The sequence below is a fragment of the Camelina sativa genome, chromosome 2 (genome assembly GCF_030686135.1).
Source record: "Camelina sativa cultivar CO46 ecotype springtype chromosome 2, ASM3068613v1".
Classification (NCBI taxonomy): Eukaryota; Viridiplantae; Streptophyta; class Magnoliopsida; order Brassicales; family Brassicaceae; genus Camelina; species Camelina sativa.
Window position 1 is genome coordinate 24,014,535 of NC_141881.1, and position 17,934 is coordinate 24,032,468.

The window sequence follows — 17,934 nt, forward strand, 5'->3', positions numbered from 1 at the left end:
TTTAAGTGACGCTTAGGTTGAATCTTAAACAGGTACTTCATTCAAAAGATATCATCTTTAAGAGTATTTCCGAAATGAGTGTGTACAAGGCTATTGAATATGTTTGCATAACAATCAAGCTTTTACAGGGAGCAACGAATCTATTCAAATGGCTAAACCATGGTCTTGAAGCCTTGAGAAATCAACTCTGTTTTCGGTTTCGGTACCTTCTTCTGCGTAGTCCGCTTCCACTTCACGTAGAATACAAGTAGATAAGTGAGTAGCCCGAATATGACAATTAAATACATCAACAAGAATACCGGTTCATAACAACAGATAAGAGGTACCGAAATGAAGATATACCACCAAGTATATGCTCTACCAACTGGTAAGAGTATAAATGTCAAGGCCATAGCTGAGAAAAAGGCTATAGTATTGAATCCCCATAGTAGCACAGGCTTTAATATGAGGTTATCCGGATGTTTTCCTTGTTTAGGTTCATCTTCTGGCTGGACCGCTGTCTGATAAGTAGCTGTGATTATCAGAGCTATTATTACTAGAAGAGAGTTCCGTACTCCATCTGACATACGACTCCTAAAACGTGCCATTCCCGTAGAGCAATATTCATAAAAAGTCACAGGTTGCCTTAGGAAAACAGAGGTTGTCTCAACTTTGGATAGAGAAGCCGCACTCTTACCACCCGCCTTTTGTAGAATTTTCTCTGTATCTCTGTTCATGTGAGGTCCATTGGCTCTTAAGACATCAAGGACCGTCATGCCACTCTTATTCCTGATGTTCCGGTTCAGTGACATGCATTTCAACAACTGTTTTACTGCCTGCATATACACATGTTTTCATTACATGGCTTAACCGTGATCACACACATTAAACACCTTAACAAAAATTGTGGATCAACCACTTAGACAATTAGCTAGGATAAAATTTCATATTAAAGAAGGGTAAAAGAACATGCCTGGTGACTGTTCTTGTATGCTGCTAGGTGCAAGGCCGTGTTGCCTTCACGATCACGTCTGTTCAAGACATGAATCTCGGTGGACAAAGCATCATTGTCGCGTATTCTTTGCATCCACCCTCTTATAACTTTGAGATCTTCGTATCTATCATTCATAACCGTGATGTGTAAAGCAGTTTCTCCATTTACATTAGCATCTCTAATGCTCTCGGGACATATCAGGAGAAACTCTGTAAGAAGATCGACGTCACCTTTTTTTGCCACAAGATGCAATGGTGTCATACCTGTCGTCATAAGGTCAATAAATAATAATTCTCTCATCAAGTAACTTTATGTTATATGTTACAAAACATAACTAATAAAAAAACCAGGGAAGCAAATACCTCCTCTTCCACGAGTACGAACAAGACTGGGATCAAACTTGACTAGCTCTAATGCTAACTCAACTTGCTGGTTCTCGACAGCGAGATGCAAGGGACTAAACCCATGTGCGTTTAGTTTCTTGGCAAAAGATGGCTTAAGAATCATCAGTTCCATTGCTAAATCTATTTTCCCAGTAGAAGAAGCTTCATGAAGAGGTGTGTGGATGAATGGTGAAGTGTCAATGTTTTGAAAAATACATGGATCCGCTTGTATAAGAGAATATAAAGCATCAGTGCTACCCGATTGAGTAACCAAAAGTAATCTTGGATCCATACTTACTTACTAAAGAAAGAAAATTACTTTGAAGGACCAAAATAAGAAGAAACGATATATGATTAAATTTATAGATATATGATTAATTATAATTTTTTTTTTCCGAGTGTTGAGTCTATATGGACTTAGTCATCGCACCAATTAAATTTCAGTCAGCTTTCTTACCTAATAGATAACCAGTGAGTCCACGCTAGGATAAGGATACAACATAATTGACTTGGTCTTTTAAACATATTTTGAAAGCTTTAGTGAGAACAACACGTATATATTAATTGTTGCAAACGCTAAATGATGTTAATATCATAAATCTTGGAAGGACCGGGTGACCTGGTCCGCTCATATTAACATCACCAAGCATAACACTCGGGTTCATTGTGGAGTTACTCACCACCTACGGAACGTTCTTCTTAAGATCATCTCAGTGGTAAAGAACAGAGCTCAGGCGTTCACGGAGCCTCTCTTCTCCTTCGTCGGTCAAAGAATTATTGGCATATTCATATCATGTCTGGTGGTGGTTGGTGTATAGTTTAGTTTTGATTTTCTTGTATTTTCTTCATGTTTCTTTATATTAATGACTCTGCCAGAATCTTTATAAAAGGTATTTTATTGTTTTAAAAAATGAATGCACGTTACAAAGCTATGGATATGTTTGTAACAAACAAAGTTTTACAGGGACCAATGAAGGAACGCTTCAGATGGTTAAATCATGGTCTACATGTCTTGAGAAATCAGCTCACTTTTGGGTTCCGGTACCTTCGTTTGCTTAGTCTGCCTCCACCACACATAGAATACAAGTAGATACACGAGAAATCCGAATAGGATCGACAGATATATATAGATAAATACTCGTTGGAGATCAGACTTCATGTAAATCGAAAGTGCATAAGAACAGATGAGAGGCACCGTAATAAACATATACCACCAATTATATGCTCTTTCAACCGGCAAGAGTATAAATGTCAAGGCAATAATAGACAAGGAAAAGGCTAAAGTATTGAATCCCCATAGTAGCTGTTATTACTAGAAGAGAGTTTCTGGTCCCATCTGTCATATGACTCCTATAAGAGCATCCTCAACGGTAAACAACTGATGTAAGTTTCCTAAAACTAAAATAATTAATAATTTTATGATAAAATAAAGTTAACCAATGAAAATGTAACCCATGTAAGCAAAGTTTCTAATACAAGTAGAAAATGTTTCTAAAACATCTAATATAAGATGCAATTCTAATTCTATTTCCTGCTTTTCTATTTTTTTTTATTTTTTTTTTTAGTATTAAGAAACTTTTTTAATCAATGGAAGTGACCTTAATGGGCAATAAGTGAGTCCATGCTCGGATACAAAATAAATTGACTTGAACGGTAAATATCAAACAAAACTCCCAAACTATACTAGTCTATATTTTGAGGTGGGATATGGTAGGGTGCCCCGTGGGTACAAAATTTACTAATGATGGAAGAAGAACACAGAAAAACAGAAATGCTTTCTTCGATATCCAAGACTTCCATGCGGTTAGAGCCCATGCCAGGAAAGGAAGAAGCAGGGACACAAAAAGGTTCAGACTTTGAAAGGAAAATGCGGAGATCTCCAATGTCTTCGGTGTAAAGAGCGTTTCCTTCTCCGTCAAGCTTGAAGACCATTACAAATTTCGTTTTCATTTTCTTCATACCACTGGCAGTGGTCTTCTTGTACAACTTAACCAAGAACATTTCACCAGTGGGTCGCGACTCCACCAAGTGTTCACTGGTGCAACAGGAAAGCAAAAGCTCCCGTTTGCTCTTGGTCAGCTCAGGAAGCTTTTGAAATCGTAACCTCTGAAACTTTGGTTGGTGCTTGTGCGTGAGAGGGTCCCATGATCCTATGAGATGGCCTCCAGATCCGGGAATGCGAAACATCTCATCTTGCTTGGAATACATGACAGGGGAGGAGTAGAAGCAGGGGTTTTCAATTCTGATGTTGATCCACTCGGAACTACTTTGAGCGGATCTACAAAAGCTGAGTTGAGGTCCCAAGAACTTGACAGCCACAATGCAGTCTTCATCCTCCGGAGAAGATGAGGACATGGCCACGTTGGTCACGATTTGGGTTTGGCAACGAGGCAGAGTTACAAGCGGAGGCAGAGATATGCGGGTCTGTATACGATGCATATATATGGGTTTAGATCATCTTGGAGACACACGATTCCGTCGTCCTTCAAAGTAGCTACTAGCTACCCAGCCATGAGATGCCCCTATCGTCACCATGGGATCACTATGCACCAACTACAGGGGTACCTTCTTTTCCAAAGTAGTGCAGCGACGCTCATTAGCATTCATAATCATGAGTTTTCCGAGATCCACTCCACAAGGATAAGCGCTGACGATTGAACAAGGAGGAGTTTGCAGCGAGGATGATGAGAAGCCATTAGAAAGAATAACCGAATATCTTACCAGCAAAGGTTTACCAAGGCGGAGCCTCGAGAGCCGTCTTAGAAGCAGAGACATAAATGTTGCTTTTTTTTTTTTTTTTTTTTTTCTTAAGAAAACCCTAAAGAGAAGTGAATCGGTGCTTATATATATAAATATATGTATTAGTTATGGATATCCTCAAATTTTTCTTGTTGTGATCCAACATCAATCATAATCTACATGGAGAACTGAAAATATCGAAATATAAAATATAAAGTTACAAAAAGTGTTGGAAAAATTTGTCCAGTTCCTATTTTTACGAAATTCAATACTTCTTGTATAATTTTATTCTACTATATTAATTGAAAATTACAAATATGAAACTAACCTTAAAATGTGTAAAAAATTACATTCAATTGCCATTAGAAAAAAATAATTAAGCTTAATTAACTAATTTAAATAAATATAATTAAATTAAAAATAAAAACACTCACATATCAAATATTAAAAAAATCTAAAAAAATATTTTCTCTCTTTAATAAATTATTGACGAAATTACTAATTATTTATTTTAAAAAATATATAAACCAATCAAAATTTTAAAAACTAAAATTTTATATCCAAGTATACAATACAATTATTTTTAATAACTAAATTTGAAGATTTTGTTAAGATTTCAAATTATGATTATTCTATCATCTTTATTTTATTTTATTTACAAATTGTTTAGAACTTTCATATAATACTTATAATTAATAAAATGCATATTTGTTTCTGCATATATTGTGATTTGAATTTTTTTAAACGAAGATATATTACTAAATGTATGAAAATGTGTGTTTTATTTTCACATTGGTGGGTTGGTAAAAATAAATTTATATAGATGATAAATTAATAATTTTTATTTACTCACAATTATAATATTAAAATTACTATTTTATATTTCATAAAATATGATGCAAATACAACAAATAAACAATATAAAACTATAATAATATGTCAAAAATAAAATATTATAATATTCTAAAATAATTAGTATTCAAATAGACTAATAGATTTACATGACAATTAAAAATAAATATTATCTCAAACAAAATAATTTTTTAAAAAATAAAACAATAAATTTTATTATTATATTATAATTTTTTTTTAAATGTTAACCCGTGCTTTAAGCACGGGATATATCCTAGTGTATAGATTATGATGAAAATAAAGTTTTGAATTGTTTACATATAAATTTTTTGTATTGAATTTTCTAATAAACTAGATTTTAAATCGTCGGTATACCTTGTGCTAGATTTTTTTGTGAAATTCAATTGGTTTATTTAGTGTTTAAAATTGTATAATCGTATTTTGATTATTAATTTTTATGATTTATGTGGGTGAATTTTTTTTTATATTAATTTAATTAATTTTATTAGATATGTTTATTACTCGAATATTAATAGTTTTAACAAAATAATAAAATAATATTTTATATGTGTAGTACCGAGATAATGATATTTTAATTTTTTAAAAGTTAAAATTCTTTAAAATAAAGAACCAAAGTAAACCAAATAAAATTTATAGATTTGAATATTTGATAAACTAGGTACTAACCCGCGGAAAACCGCGAGCTGAACTTTTTTTTTCTATGAAAATTTGTGATAATTTATTTTGTTATTATGTTATCTATAATGGTTTGTGATTAAAAATTCGGGTTGCTTATATTAAAATTTTTGTATTTTAAAAATGTTTATTAAAAACCTGTCAATAAAACATTTGCATGTAATGAATAAAATTGTTAAAACCTTTGTCAATTAAACACAATTCTTGCTATAGTTGTGAAGTAAGTAAAAATATATAACTAACATGTAAAAGGAGCAACTAAATATAGCTAGTGAAAAGGGAACAAAAGGACAATCGTTCCTCTTTTCTCTCTTCTCTCTCCTCCTACTATTCTAAAAAATAGATCTAGATCTTCTCCGAAGGCCTCCGAGCTTAATTCCCGTCGTTTGCTTGTTGATTGCAGAGATGGTCTAGTCCTCTTCTCTATCGGTATTGGTGAGGTCTCTTCCCCTTCGAAGTGGATGCGGTTCCGGCGTGTCGGTAGGAGAGCTCGGTTGCGTCTCCTTTGGTTTGAAGACGCCGCTAGGTTGTGGCGGTTGCATCTCGTGGCTCAGCCGCCGTGTTGGTTCTGTGTTTGCTGATTTGTCTAGGAGGTTAACGGTAGATCCTTATGGATCTTGATGGCTGTCGTGGATTCCGGGTGATTGGGCTTCCGATTGAGCCATCAGCCTCAATCATCCCCGCGACCTGCTTCCTCCAGACCGGTTTGAAGGGGATTGGATCGAATATCGGAGATTTGTCAGATCTGGGAAGGAAGGGTTCGGGCTGAAGCTGATGGTTTGCTAGGAACGGGAGCCATCAACAGTGTGCCGTGATGTCGGACATCGCCTTACCAGGAGATCTGTAAAGGGTTGGCGGATCGAGCGAAAAGGAACGGAGTTTGGGAGTCGGATGCTTCCTGCCGTTGACTAGATACCTCGGTTCGTTGCAAAGTGGTGGATCTCGCATCCGCCGGTTCTAATGGTGATCCCTCTGCATCTGCGGTGTCAATAGGTCTCAGAGCTTCTTTTCCAGCGACAACGTTTTTCCGATCATCCTTTGTTTCTGTTTTCACTTGTAAGCGGCGGCCTAGCCCAATATTAAGTGGGCAAATTTTAAATAATAAAGACCCTTTAAAAATATATATATATATATATATATATATATAGCTAGTGAAGATTTTAAATAATAAAGGCCCTTTAAAATATATATATATATATATATATATATATATATATATATATATATAGCTAGTGAAAGTTCTGAAAAACCTTTTTAAAAACAATATTGATTGTTTTTTTTTTATGGCTTCCCTTTTATAAGCACTTTCAAGTATTGAATATATTTAAATCTCAACTTAGTTTTATTTTCCTAAAAAATTATGACTAAAAGAAAAATATAACTTTTTAAAATAGATAAGATACTATATCTATATCTTATTTTTTTTTTTTAATTTTTAAAATCTAAACCGTTAAACAAAACAGTTATATATTTGACTCGATTAGATTTTTGATAAAAAATTTAACCCGTGCTAGAAAAGTTTTTTGTTAAAATTTGTGGTTATATAGATTTTTATTCGATTAGATTTTTAAAATCTTAGCTGTAAATTTTTTTTAAAAGTACGAATTAGTTTTGATTCTAATATTTTTTTTTTTTTACTTTTCTACAATTCATTTTATTTTATGTATCCCTAATAATTAATTAAGTAGTTTTAATTAAGTTTTTCTAATGGCAATTAAATGTAATTTTTTACATATTTTAAGGTTAGTTTCATATTTATATTTCATAATTAATATGGTACAATCACATATTTGTCAATTACAATTACATTTCTTTTTTTTTTGGCAAACAATATTTTGCGCGTAAATTTTTATTTTATTTTCCTACTCTTCCTTCTCTCTTTCTCGTTATATCCGAAAAACAAAAACGAAGAACACAGATCAATCGTTTGAGTTTGAGAGTTTAATCGAGAAGCCGATGTGATCATTATCTACACCGAGTCTGTTCAGCATCAGCAATCGAAAGAGCCTATCAAATATTGGATAAGATACTAACTGAACAAACTGAATTTCTCATTAATCTGTAAATGTCAGATTACACTAGTTTATATACAAGATTAGGATTAAGTAAAAGGAAGCTTAATCCTACATAAACTATATAACATATATAAACCGGTTGATTAAACCCGGTACACTATCCTAATACACCCCCCTCAAGTCTCTGAAACCGAAATATGTGAAGGATGAAAGAGACTTGATATAGACATGCGTCCAAGAAGAGAGTAGAAAGGACCAGGCTGAAGAGCTTTCGTCAAGATGTTAGCATGTTGGTTTGCACTGGAGACGTGAAAGAGCTTCAAGAACCCATTCTTCATCTGATCTCTGACGGTATGACAGTCAATTTCGATGTGTTTCGTCCTCTCATGAAACACGGGATTAGTGGCAATGTGAATGGCCGACTTGTTATCACAAAATAACTTTGCAGGAGAAGTGACAGTGATCTTCAAATCCTTGAGCAATTGGTTTAACCACAAGAGTTCACAAGTGGCAAGAGCCATGCTGCGATATTCGGATTCTGTACTGCTTCGACTAGTAACCTGCTGTTTCTTAGACTTCCAACTAATCAAGCTCTTGCCCAGATAAACGCAAAAACCAGAGATAGACCTTCTAGATTCAGGGCAAGTTCCCCAATCCGCATCAGAAAAAGCATTAAGGCAAGGTTCCGAGCTAGCAGCATAATAGAGTCCTTGACCAGGGTTACCTTTAATATAGTGGCAAATCTGATAAGCAGCTTGAAGATGTACATCCGCAGGGCAAGAGAGGAACTGACTCAAGTTGTTAACGGCAAAAGTGATGTCTGGCCGAGTAATGGTGAGATAAAGCAGTCTTCCTATGAGCTCTCTGTATGATGTAGCTCGAACAGAATCAAGAGGAGTTCCCATGTCCTTCGTGTTATGAACATTAGGATTCATAGGAACACTGCAAGGTTTACAAGCCAACAACCCTGTGGAAGCCAAGATGTCAAGAGCATATTTGCGTTGGCAAACAGAGATACCACTGCTATTACGAGCTATTTCTAATCCCAAGAAAAACTTAGGAGCGCCCATATCTTTGATCTTGAAAGCAGCATGTAAGACAGTCTTAAGCTCCTGTAAATCACTGTCATTATTAGACGCAATCATAATGTTATCGACGTATACCAGTAAAGCAATAAAACGTGTTCCTCGCTGTTTGACAAACAAAGTGTTGTCACCGGGACACTGAGAAAAACCAGCTCCAAGGATCACACCGGAGAAGCAATGGTACCACTGGCGAGAAGCCTGCTTTAAACCGTAGAGAGATTTATGTAGCCGACAAACCGCATTAGGAGGAAGTGGTGCACCACCCGGAGGAGTAAAGCCTTGAGGGAGACTCATGTAGATCTCCTCATCTAAGCTCCCATGAAGGAAAGCATTTGTCACGTCCATCTGGGTTAGTGTCCAACCATGTATAGCTGCTAATCCCAAAACAAGTTTAACACTAGCAAGCTTAGCAACAGGTGAAAAAGTGTCGATGTAATCAATCCCCTCCATTTGAGTATACCCTTTAGCCACTAATCTCGCTTTATAACGATCTATAGATCCATCTGGGTTATATTTGATAGTGTAAACCCATTTACACCCTATCACCGTCTTACCAGGAGGTAAAGAGACAACACTCCAAGTCCCAAGATGCTCAAGAGCAACAATCTCCACATCCATAGCCTTGGTAAAATGAGGATGAGCCATGGCCTGCTTAAAATTCTGTGGTTCCGATTCAATTGAGCAAGAAAGAACAAAAAATTGATAGGAAGGACTCAATTTAGAATAGGTAAGAACAGAATCAAGAGGGTAAACAACAAGTGGATCCGAAGAAGAGAGATTATCAGAAAGCTGAGTAAGATTGCATAAAGCAACAACAGAAGAAGAAGAGGAATCAGATGTTGAAAGATCAAGAGAAGTCAAATTAGAAAAAGAAGTGTTTGTAAGGTTACAATGATAGTCAGATAAGTAACCTGGAGCTTTAGCTTGGCGTCGTGGCCTATCATTGTTCTGTGCAACCTGTCCTGTGCCAACTGTAACAGTCTCATCCGGTATGATAACAGCACTAGGAGATGATGACGATAATGCGGATGATGATGCAGAAACAGGAACAGGGAAAGGCAATGAATGTGTATCTTCGACAAGCTCAATCTCAGTAGAAACAGGCATAGGTAAAACCATCTTACTAAACAAATCAGTAGTTGGAAGAGAAGGTGTAACATTTTTGAAAGGGAAAATATGCTCATGAAAAACAATGTTACGAGTAATATGAACAACATTAGTTTCCAGATTAAGAACCTTATAACCTTTGTAACCAGAGGGATATCCTAGAAAAACACATGGTTCAGCTCTAGGAGTAAACTTGTTTCGATCCTTAGCTAAAGTGGAAGCATAACATAAGCAACCAAAAGATCTTAAGAAACTATAATCTGGTTTTTGTTTAAAATTTTTTTCATAAGGCGAAATTTTGTCTAAAACTAAAGAGGGTGTTCTATTGATCAAGAAAACAGCAGTATGAATGCAATCAGACCAGTAGCAAAGAGGGACATTAGATTGAAACAAAAGTGCACGTGCAACATTAAGAAGATGCTGATGCTTTCTCTCGACAACCGAATTTTGTTGTGGTGTATAAGGACATGAAAAATGATGTAACATGCCATGATCTTTAACCAGTTGATTAAACCCGAGTTCAGGGGCATTATCACTACGAACAATCTTAATGACAGAGTTATACTGTGTTTGAACATGTTTAATAAAAGATGGAAAAATAGAAAGAACATCATTTTTATTCCTCATCATATAAATCCAGGTGATTCGAGTACAATCATCTACGATAGTAAGAAAATAGCGATATCCTTCTATAGACTCTACTGAAAAGGGTCCCCAAGTATCTATATGAATGAGATCAAACGGTGAAGTAGAAAGTTTACTATGTGAAATAAACGGTAATTTCTTTTGCTTAGCTAGGGGACAAATATCACAATGATCATGAGAAGAAAAACTAGAGATAGACATAGGTAAAGTACCCGACATATATTGTAACTTGACAGAAGATGGGTGACCTAAGCGTTGATGCCAGACACGACCATCGACTTGCAAGGATCCAGAAAAAGATGCTGAAACAGAATTCGCAGAAGCTGAAATGTCATGATGCTCCAATACGTATAGACAATGGATTAGCACACCTCTACCAATCATCAAGTCCCGAGTATGGTCCTGAATATAACACGAATTAGTATAGAAATGTGCAGAGCAATTATCATGTCTAACCAAAGAACTCACACTTATCAAATTGAATTTAAAAGTTGGTACATAAAGAACATCATGCAAAATCAATGTTTGAGTTATTTGTATAGTGCCTATATGAGTAATGGCAACTCTAGTGCCATTAGGGAGTGAGACTGTTACACCTGTCACTGGAAAAGTCTCACTAAACAAGGTAAGGTCAGAACACACATGGCTAGTCGCACCCGTGTCAATTATCCAACTACCACTAGGTAGAACAGAATAGAGAGAAGAGAGGCACTGATGTTGAAAAGTAAAAATTTTATTTTCAAAACGAAGGCTAGAAGAAGGAAACTCAATTGTAACGTTACCAGAAGAAGATGTTGCAGCCATAGCACCATGCTCAGTTATCGTAGCAGATGGGTAAGGAGACGGCTGCTCTGAAGTCTTGGTCTGGGTGTTGAGTTGATGGAGCAAACTCTGAATCTGGTCAGAAGTGAAACTGCTCAGATCAAGACTAGTTGCAGACTGTGCTGGAGCAGGTGTATAAGAAGCAGAATTCATCACTGCATTGGCTACTGCACCCGGTTGTGAGTATTGTGTCTGCTGATATTGATTCTGAGCTTGTTGAAATTGAGCCTGCGTAGGAAACTGAGGACGTTGTCCTGTTGGAAAAGATGCACGAGGTGGAGCAGTTTGTGATAACACTTGCTGCACTGGAGGACGTTGAGCATTCCTATGACCAGGCGGATATCCATGAAGCTTAAAACACTTTTGGATAGTGTGACCAACACGGTTGCAATGAGTACAATAAGGCTTCTGATGAGGTCGAAAGGCAGCATTATCAGTAGGTCCAGAAAAGTAACCATTAGGAGAAGGCATCATAGAGTTATAACCAACATTATCAGAAGGACCTAAAGCTTGAAAAGCCACATTATCAATCTTGGTAGCTGGTTGAATATTCTTTTGCCTTTCATCCTCGGTGACCATGTGAAAAACCTTTCCAATCGAAGGCATGGGTTTCAACATCAAGATATGTCTGCGTGTGGGTTGATAAGCTTCATTCAATCCCATTAAGAACTTTGTAACCCTGCTACGCTGCTGCAATTTCTCCCACATAAGTGCGGCATTACACTCGCACTTGCCACAAGTACAAACAGGAACATTTATATAATTCTTCAACTCTTCCCATAATGTTACTAACGCCGTATAATATGTAGTAACATCCATAGATCCCTGTTGTAAACTACTCAACCGTTGTTCAATTTCAAAGACTCTAGGTGCATCATCTTGCCTAAAACGAGACATAAGATCTAACCAAATCGCAGATGCAGTAGGCATGTAGAGTAAACTCTGACCTATGTGCTTAGAAACTGAACTCATTAACCAAGTAATCACCATATCATTACATCGTGACCAAGAACCTGCATCAGGATGATCATCGGGAGGTTTAGGAATGGTTCCATCGATGAAGCCCAACTTATTCATGACATTAAGAGCCATGCGCACAAAACGACGCCAAGAATGAAACTCTGAGCCAGTACTGAGCCGATCCGAGACCAAAACCATCCCAGCATGATCCGATGAATGGAGGAAATACGGATTCTCGTATTGATCAGTAGGACGACGCGATTCGGAGTTCAAATGCGAAGGTACAGGACGATCTTGCGAATTTGAAGCCATCGTAAAGATTAAAGATGAAATTGATCTAAAAAATCAAAGATTATAGAAGGATTGAGCTGGGATTAAGCAAATCGAAGAGAACCAGCACCAATCTAGGTCAATCAAAGAGAACGAACGAAAAGCAAGAACACGAGCCCGAAAAAGAAAAATTCAATCACAGCGATATAGAGCTGGAAAACAAAATCAAAGATCAGCGGAGTGATAGGAGCACTCATGGCTGTAGAATCCAAGAAAAAACGAGCTCGAGAAGAATGAGAATCAATGGCGGAAGCTTTTGTCAGTGTATCGCTCTGATACCATATCAAATATTGGATAAGATACTAACTGAACAAACTGAATTTCTCATTAATCTGTAAATGTCAGATTACACTAGTTTATATACAAGATTAGGATTAAGTAAAAGGAAGCTTAATCCTACATAAACTATATAACATATATAAACCGGTTGATTAAACCCGGTACACTATCCTAATAGAGCCGAGAGTAACGATCTGCGAACGAAGAGTTGGGTGAACCAAATCGATAGAGAGTTTGGTGAAACGATGCTCCAATCTCTTTATAATGGTACGATTCTATCTTTTTTTTTTGTGGATTCTATCTATTAGCTGTGTTCGATTTTAGGGTTCTCACAATTGGGATTTGATATGTTAGATATTTCGGGTTATCTATCTGAGAGGATGGTAGGCTACGTTACTGAATTTAATGGATGGAATAAGTTGGAGTGATGGCCTTTGTTGTAATTTCTGCAACTAATAGACCTGATAGAATTGGTTTCAGGATTGTAGTGAAATAGAATGGTTTGTGCAAGGTTATGGTTTCTCTTAAAAATTTAATTCTCACCACACCATCCATCAGCTACCAGTGTTAAAATGCTACATTCAATGTTGAGCTCTTGCTATTTAGATCTTTGTTGAGTTTGGCTAGTTTCTGTTTTTAAGTGGACGGGACTGAAGATATATATATGGGACATCATGAGAGCTTGAATAATTTTGTTCTTGTACTTGCACTGTCTTGAAATAATTTTAGGTGTCTCTCTAGCTCATGAAAGAGCTTTCTTTTCGGGAAAGCTCAATGACTCTCAGACGATAGTCTCCAGCTTCCGCACGTTCAGGTTTGATTTTCTTCAGTCCTATTAATTCCAAAAGTCGATATGCTGGTATATATGGTATATTGGTGGATTTCCAATAGAATCCGAAAGCTGCACATGAATATGAATTTTAGAAACTCCAGAGAAGCACCAAATTGATTCAACATCCGAGAGCAACAACAAGCTTGTACTCAGCACCAACAAGCCAGAGCAACTTCAACTTTAGTCCTCATGTCATGGTTCGTGCTTGTACACGGTTCATGGTTCAAAATGTACTCAGGTTTTTTTTTCTTTCAACTTCAGTGCTCATGTCATGATTCTTTTTTTCATGTTTTGCTTGTAAAACAAGTTCTCTGATTTTTTTTTTTTTTTTTTTTTAAATAGAATGCTAAGTAACTTGGTTAGAACTTTATCATTGGAGGGACCAATTTTATTTAATCTTACAAAAGTTTTTAGCTGAAAATTTTGTATTTTTTACAGTTAAATTATTGCTTAGAAATTTGCTAAGAAATTTACCATTGGATAAATTTTATTTAATCTTATGAAGTAAGAAATTAGATACTTTATGAAGATTTTTATTGTGCAAAAGAAACTAAAAGAGGAAAATGTATGCAAGTGAAGAATACCTAACTTAGTAAATCTTTAATTGGTAATATAATAAAAGTTGATCTCCAAATAGAAAATTTAAGAACAATATACATCATTTTTATGTTCTAAACACAAATTATAATCTCTATTTGATAAAATCCTAATAAGGTAGACTATTGGACTTCTCATTGCATTGGGCTTTCTAAGGGATCCACTAATAGTTTTAACACTTATATAAAACCGCACACCTATCTTCTAACCCTAGAAAATGTTGAGAGCTTCCAGAAGTTTCTATAAGCGACGCTGAACACTCAACAAGTGTCACAGGATCTCTCCTCTTCAGTCTCGTCTCGTCTCGTCTCGTCGTCTCTCGTTGCCTCTTAAGGTACGTCGGAATGTTTCTCAAGCTTTCACAAAACCTTGTCTTCTGTAGTTTTGTAGCTTCTCTGGAATCTATAGCTCTGTGTGTTGTGTGTACGTCGTTTCATTCATATTTGGGAAATTCTAAATCAAAAAGCTTGTCTTTGTGTAACTGTGTAGAATGGATAGAAGAATGGATTTTGCTGCATCAGCTTTTGCTATGATGAGTAATTGGAGAGCAAATCATCCTCCTTCTTCTTCTTTCCCTCAGGTTCGTTTTAATTTTTTCTCAAGCTTTCAACTTCTTCTTCTTCTTCTTAGTCTTAAAGAACATAAAGTTCAAAACTTTCTGTAGCTCTGTGTGGTTTGGTTAGTATTTGGGAAAATTCTAAATCAAAAAACCCTCTCTTCTGTTGTTGTATAGAGGGGTTCAAGTGTACCAGATGTTGCAGTTTTGAGGAGTTGGAGAGAGCATCTTCCTCCTTCTGCTTCTGTTGTCAAGCTTTCTCAGCTTACTACTGTCAACAACAACAGAGACGAGTCCTCTGTTTTCTCGTCTGGTGGATACAGCTGGTATGTGATCTTGTTCTAAAGTCTAAACTAAAAAATTTCATATCTTTCATCACTTTTAACTTTTAAGTAAGAAAGTTTGTCTTTTTATAACCGATCTATCTCAAAATTATGAAAATCAGGAGATTGGTTGTATACCCTAAAGGAAATGAAGAAGACAATGGAAAAGGATTTGTGTCAATGTATGTGGAACTTGACAAGAGCAGCCTCTCATCCACATCAGCACCGCCCACGGAGGTCTTTGCTTATCTCTCTTTCTTTGTCTTTAACAAGAAAGAGAACAAGTACTTTTCAGTTCAAGGTTCGTATGCACATACCCTTGTATCTCTCTCTCTGTCGTATGAATATATATTATACGAATGCATCAGTGATATGTGTATAACATCTTAACGTTTTAACATGTAGATGTGGAAGTAAAGAAGTTCAGTTCTTCAAGAACGGTCTGGGGAGTTTCTCAAGTTCTTCCACTTGAGGCTTGCAGTGGCCCTGCCAATGGATACATCCTGGAGGGAGATGAACATGAGTTTGGTGCTCATGTGAAGATTGCTTCACCACCTGTCGCTGCTGATGATAATCTCCCTTTTCACAAATTCTCTTGGAGTGTTCGGGATTTCTCTCTTCTGAAACAGAGTGATTACGTCTCAAAAACCTTCCAAATGGGAGAAAAAAAGTGGTGAGTCTATGAATGTTTCTTTTTGTTTTTCTGATATAATTGTTGTATAAGTGGTAACTCTTTCTAACAAGTGGACAAATAATGTATTACAGGACTCTAACCGTGTATCCAAAGGGAGACTCTAGCGCAGGGGGCCAAATGTCCAGCTATGTGCATTTAGCTGAAGGGGAAAACTTATTGACGGGTGAGCTGGTTATGGTGCGAGCACAGCTGCAGGTTCTAGACCCGCGTGGATCGAATCACCTTTCAGGATGCCGTAAGTAAAAAAATATTGCTTATTGTCGGTGCTAATGCATGGGATAAAATAGATGCGGATGACATTCTCATTAGGAGTTCTTAACTGATGATGTCTGATGTCCTACTATACATTGACTATAACCTAGTGGTTTTAAGTTTATAACTAACGTGATTTACACACTTTGCTTGTTTTGTAGTTCAAGGTTGGGTCATGACCTCGAACGCAGGGAGGGGCCTTGCTCAGTCCATGCCTTTAGCTGAAATTCAAGAGGGTTACTTGGACCATGAAGATACCTTGAATGTAGAGATGGAGTGCGAAGTTGTTAATGCCAGAAAAAACGACCCCTTCTTTTAGGGTATCTGTTTAGCTGCTACCTACCTAATCTGTTTTATGCGTAGAGATCGATTGTGAAGTTAACACTCTATCTATGTTTAGGATTATCTTATTATCTACCATGCATGCATGTATGACTAGTTTGTTTTATGCGTAGAGATTGAATGTGATGTGAACGCTCTTCGCTCTATCTATGTTTAGGATAATCTAATTATGTATCTCTATCTACCATGCATGTATGACTACCCTGGTGTATGCGTTTTCATTAATGACCTTATTAGTTATTTAATTTTTGTTTGTGTAGATCCTTGTTTCTTTCTTATATCTATTTTGTTATGGTTATGGTTTGGTTTATATCTCCTACTCACCAGTTTATTAAAGTTCTATGTGACATTTAGCAATTTCTTCTTGTCTTCTTCTATTAAGGTAACACCATGTATCTGAGATGTCACTTAGATTTCCAAAAGTGTAGAAGATCCGTTCAATTGGCTAGCATCTGTTGAAATCTAACTGATTATTGTTCTGTAATTATTTTAAGTTTTTAATCTGTTCACATCCCACAAAAGAAAGAGAAAAATATATACATAATTAAATCACATTTTTACTGATTGAGGATTCACTTGGTTTGATCATCCCAAGTTTCATTTTTTTGATCGCGACTTCCAAAAATTTCAGACAATTTTTGGGTTTTCGTCTGTCAAGGCATTGGAGGCAATTGAGGATTCGATGTGGGAAGGAAAAGGTTCCAACAATTAATGGTTCATGACCTGCAAGGTTCTTTCTTCTTTGAAAAAGCGACTAAAACAGAGAACAGTGACATGAAATTCCCATTCTTTTTTTGGCTTCTGTTGAATTCTTTTTTCAAGATTGTGTGTGGTGTACTCTGTGATTGCACTGTTAGAAGTGGCTAAACTGCTTGGCTCAGCATCGTTTTGCAGGAAAGCTCTGACCATTGCAAAAGAAGGTCTTTTCTATCAACGTTTCTTTCTATATAAGTTCTCATATTGAAACATTTGATGAAATTTACAATGAAAGGTTTTAGACTAATCCAAGCTGCTTCTAAAGGAGGGGAATTTCGAGCCATCGAAAAAGGAAAAGGAAGATGCTTTCCTGCTTCAGCTACTTTTCTGGTTCAAAAGATCCTTCAGGTTTTTCCCTAAGCTCCCTTTTCCTTTGTCTTTTAAAACTTCTCAATAGTTAGTTCATGTTTTGAGCCCAAATCGAAATTATTAAGTTACATTACTGAGATCCTTGATGGGGATTCATATCATCTTCTCATTGGTTTGTAATGTTCTATGTTCTCTCTATGTAAGCATAAGAATATATATATTGGCACAGTATAGTTTTAAAGAACCTCCTTGTGACTTTTGTGGTAACAAAACCACAAAATCTATATTAGTCACATCCCTAATATCTAAGCAGCAAATATCACTCTTTTTTTTTTCTTTTGGCCCATTTATTTTTTTTTTGGAGCACACTTTTTACCATTCTAGAGT

At 36.1% G+C, this 17,934-nt stretch overlaps 4 protein-coding genes across 5 annotated transcripts in view; 1 reads left to right on the forward strand and 3 right to left on the reverse strand.

Moving 5' to 3' along the window:
* Positions 1 to 17: 17 nt before the first annotated feature.
* LOC104730851 (ankyrin repeat-containing protein BDA1-like) lies at positions 18 to 1,738 on the reverse strand. 2 transcript variants are annotated; one of them, XM_087488399.1, is made up of 3 exons: positions 1,336 to 1,738; positions 953 to 1,236; positions 18 to 815 (listed from the first exon to the last, which is right to left on the reverse strand). In XM_087488399.1, exons 1-3 carry the CDS (start codon positions 1,646 to 1,648, stop codon positions 153 to 155), a joined length of 1,260 nt encoding a protein of 419 aa, XP_087344525.1. In that variant the 5' UTR covers positions 1,649 to 1,738; the 3' UTR covers positions 18 to 152. The 2 variants fall into 2 exon arrangements, with proteins under 2 accessions (XP_087344525.1, XP_019091916.1); XM_019236371.2 differs by having other exon boundaries at positions 18 to 811; positions 949 to 1,236; positions 1,336 to 1,696.
* Positions 1,739 to 2,359: 621 nt separating this feature from the next.
* The window catches only part of LOC147949139 (ankyrin repeat-containing protein BDA1-like), a 47,970-nt gene continuing 32,395 nt past the window's right edge, over positions 2,360 to 17,934 (reverse strand). Inside the window, exon 4 of the mRNA XM_087470182.1 lies at positions 2,360 to 2,509. Coding sequence (XP_087326308.1) covers positions 2,360 to 2,509 — 150 coding nt within the window. The remainder of the gene's footprint in view (positions 2,510 to 17,934) is intronic.
* On the reverse strand, positions 3,040 to 3,759 carry LOC104754982 (uncharacterized). Its single transcript, XM_087488407.1, has one exon. The coding sequence runs from the start codon at positions 3,709 to 3,711 to the stop codon at positions 3,040 to 3,042; it is 672 nt and encodes a 223-aa protein (XP_087344533.1). The 5' UTR covers positions 3,712 to 3,759.
* Positions 14,500 to 16,729, forward strand: LOC104730877 (uncharacterized). The gene is made up of 7 exons (XM_010450118.3): positions 14,500 to 14,649; positions 14,805 to 14,895; positions 15,049 to 15,197; positions 15,317 to 15,495; positions 15,600 to 15,867; positions 15,960 to 16,123; positions 16,302 to 16,729. Exons 2-7 carry the CDS (start codon positions 14,806 to 14,808, stop codon positions 16,457 to 16,459), a joined length of 1,008 nt encoding a protein of 335 aa, XP_010448420.2. The 5' UTR covers positions 14,500 to 14,649; position 14,805; the 3' UTR covers positions 16,460 to 16,729.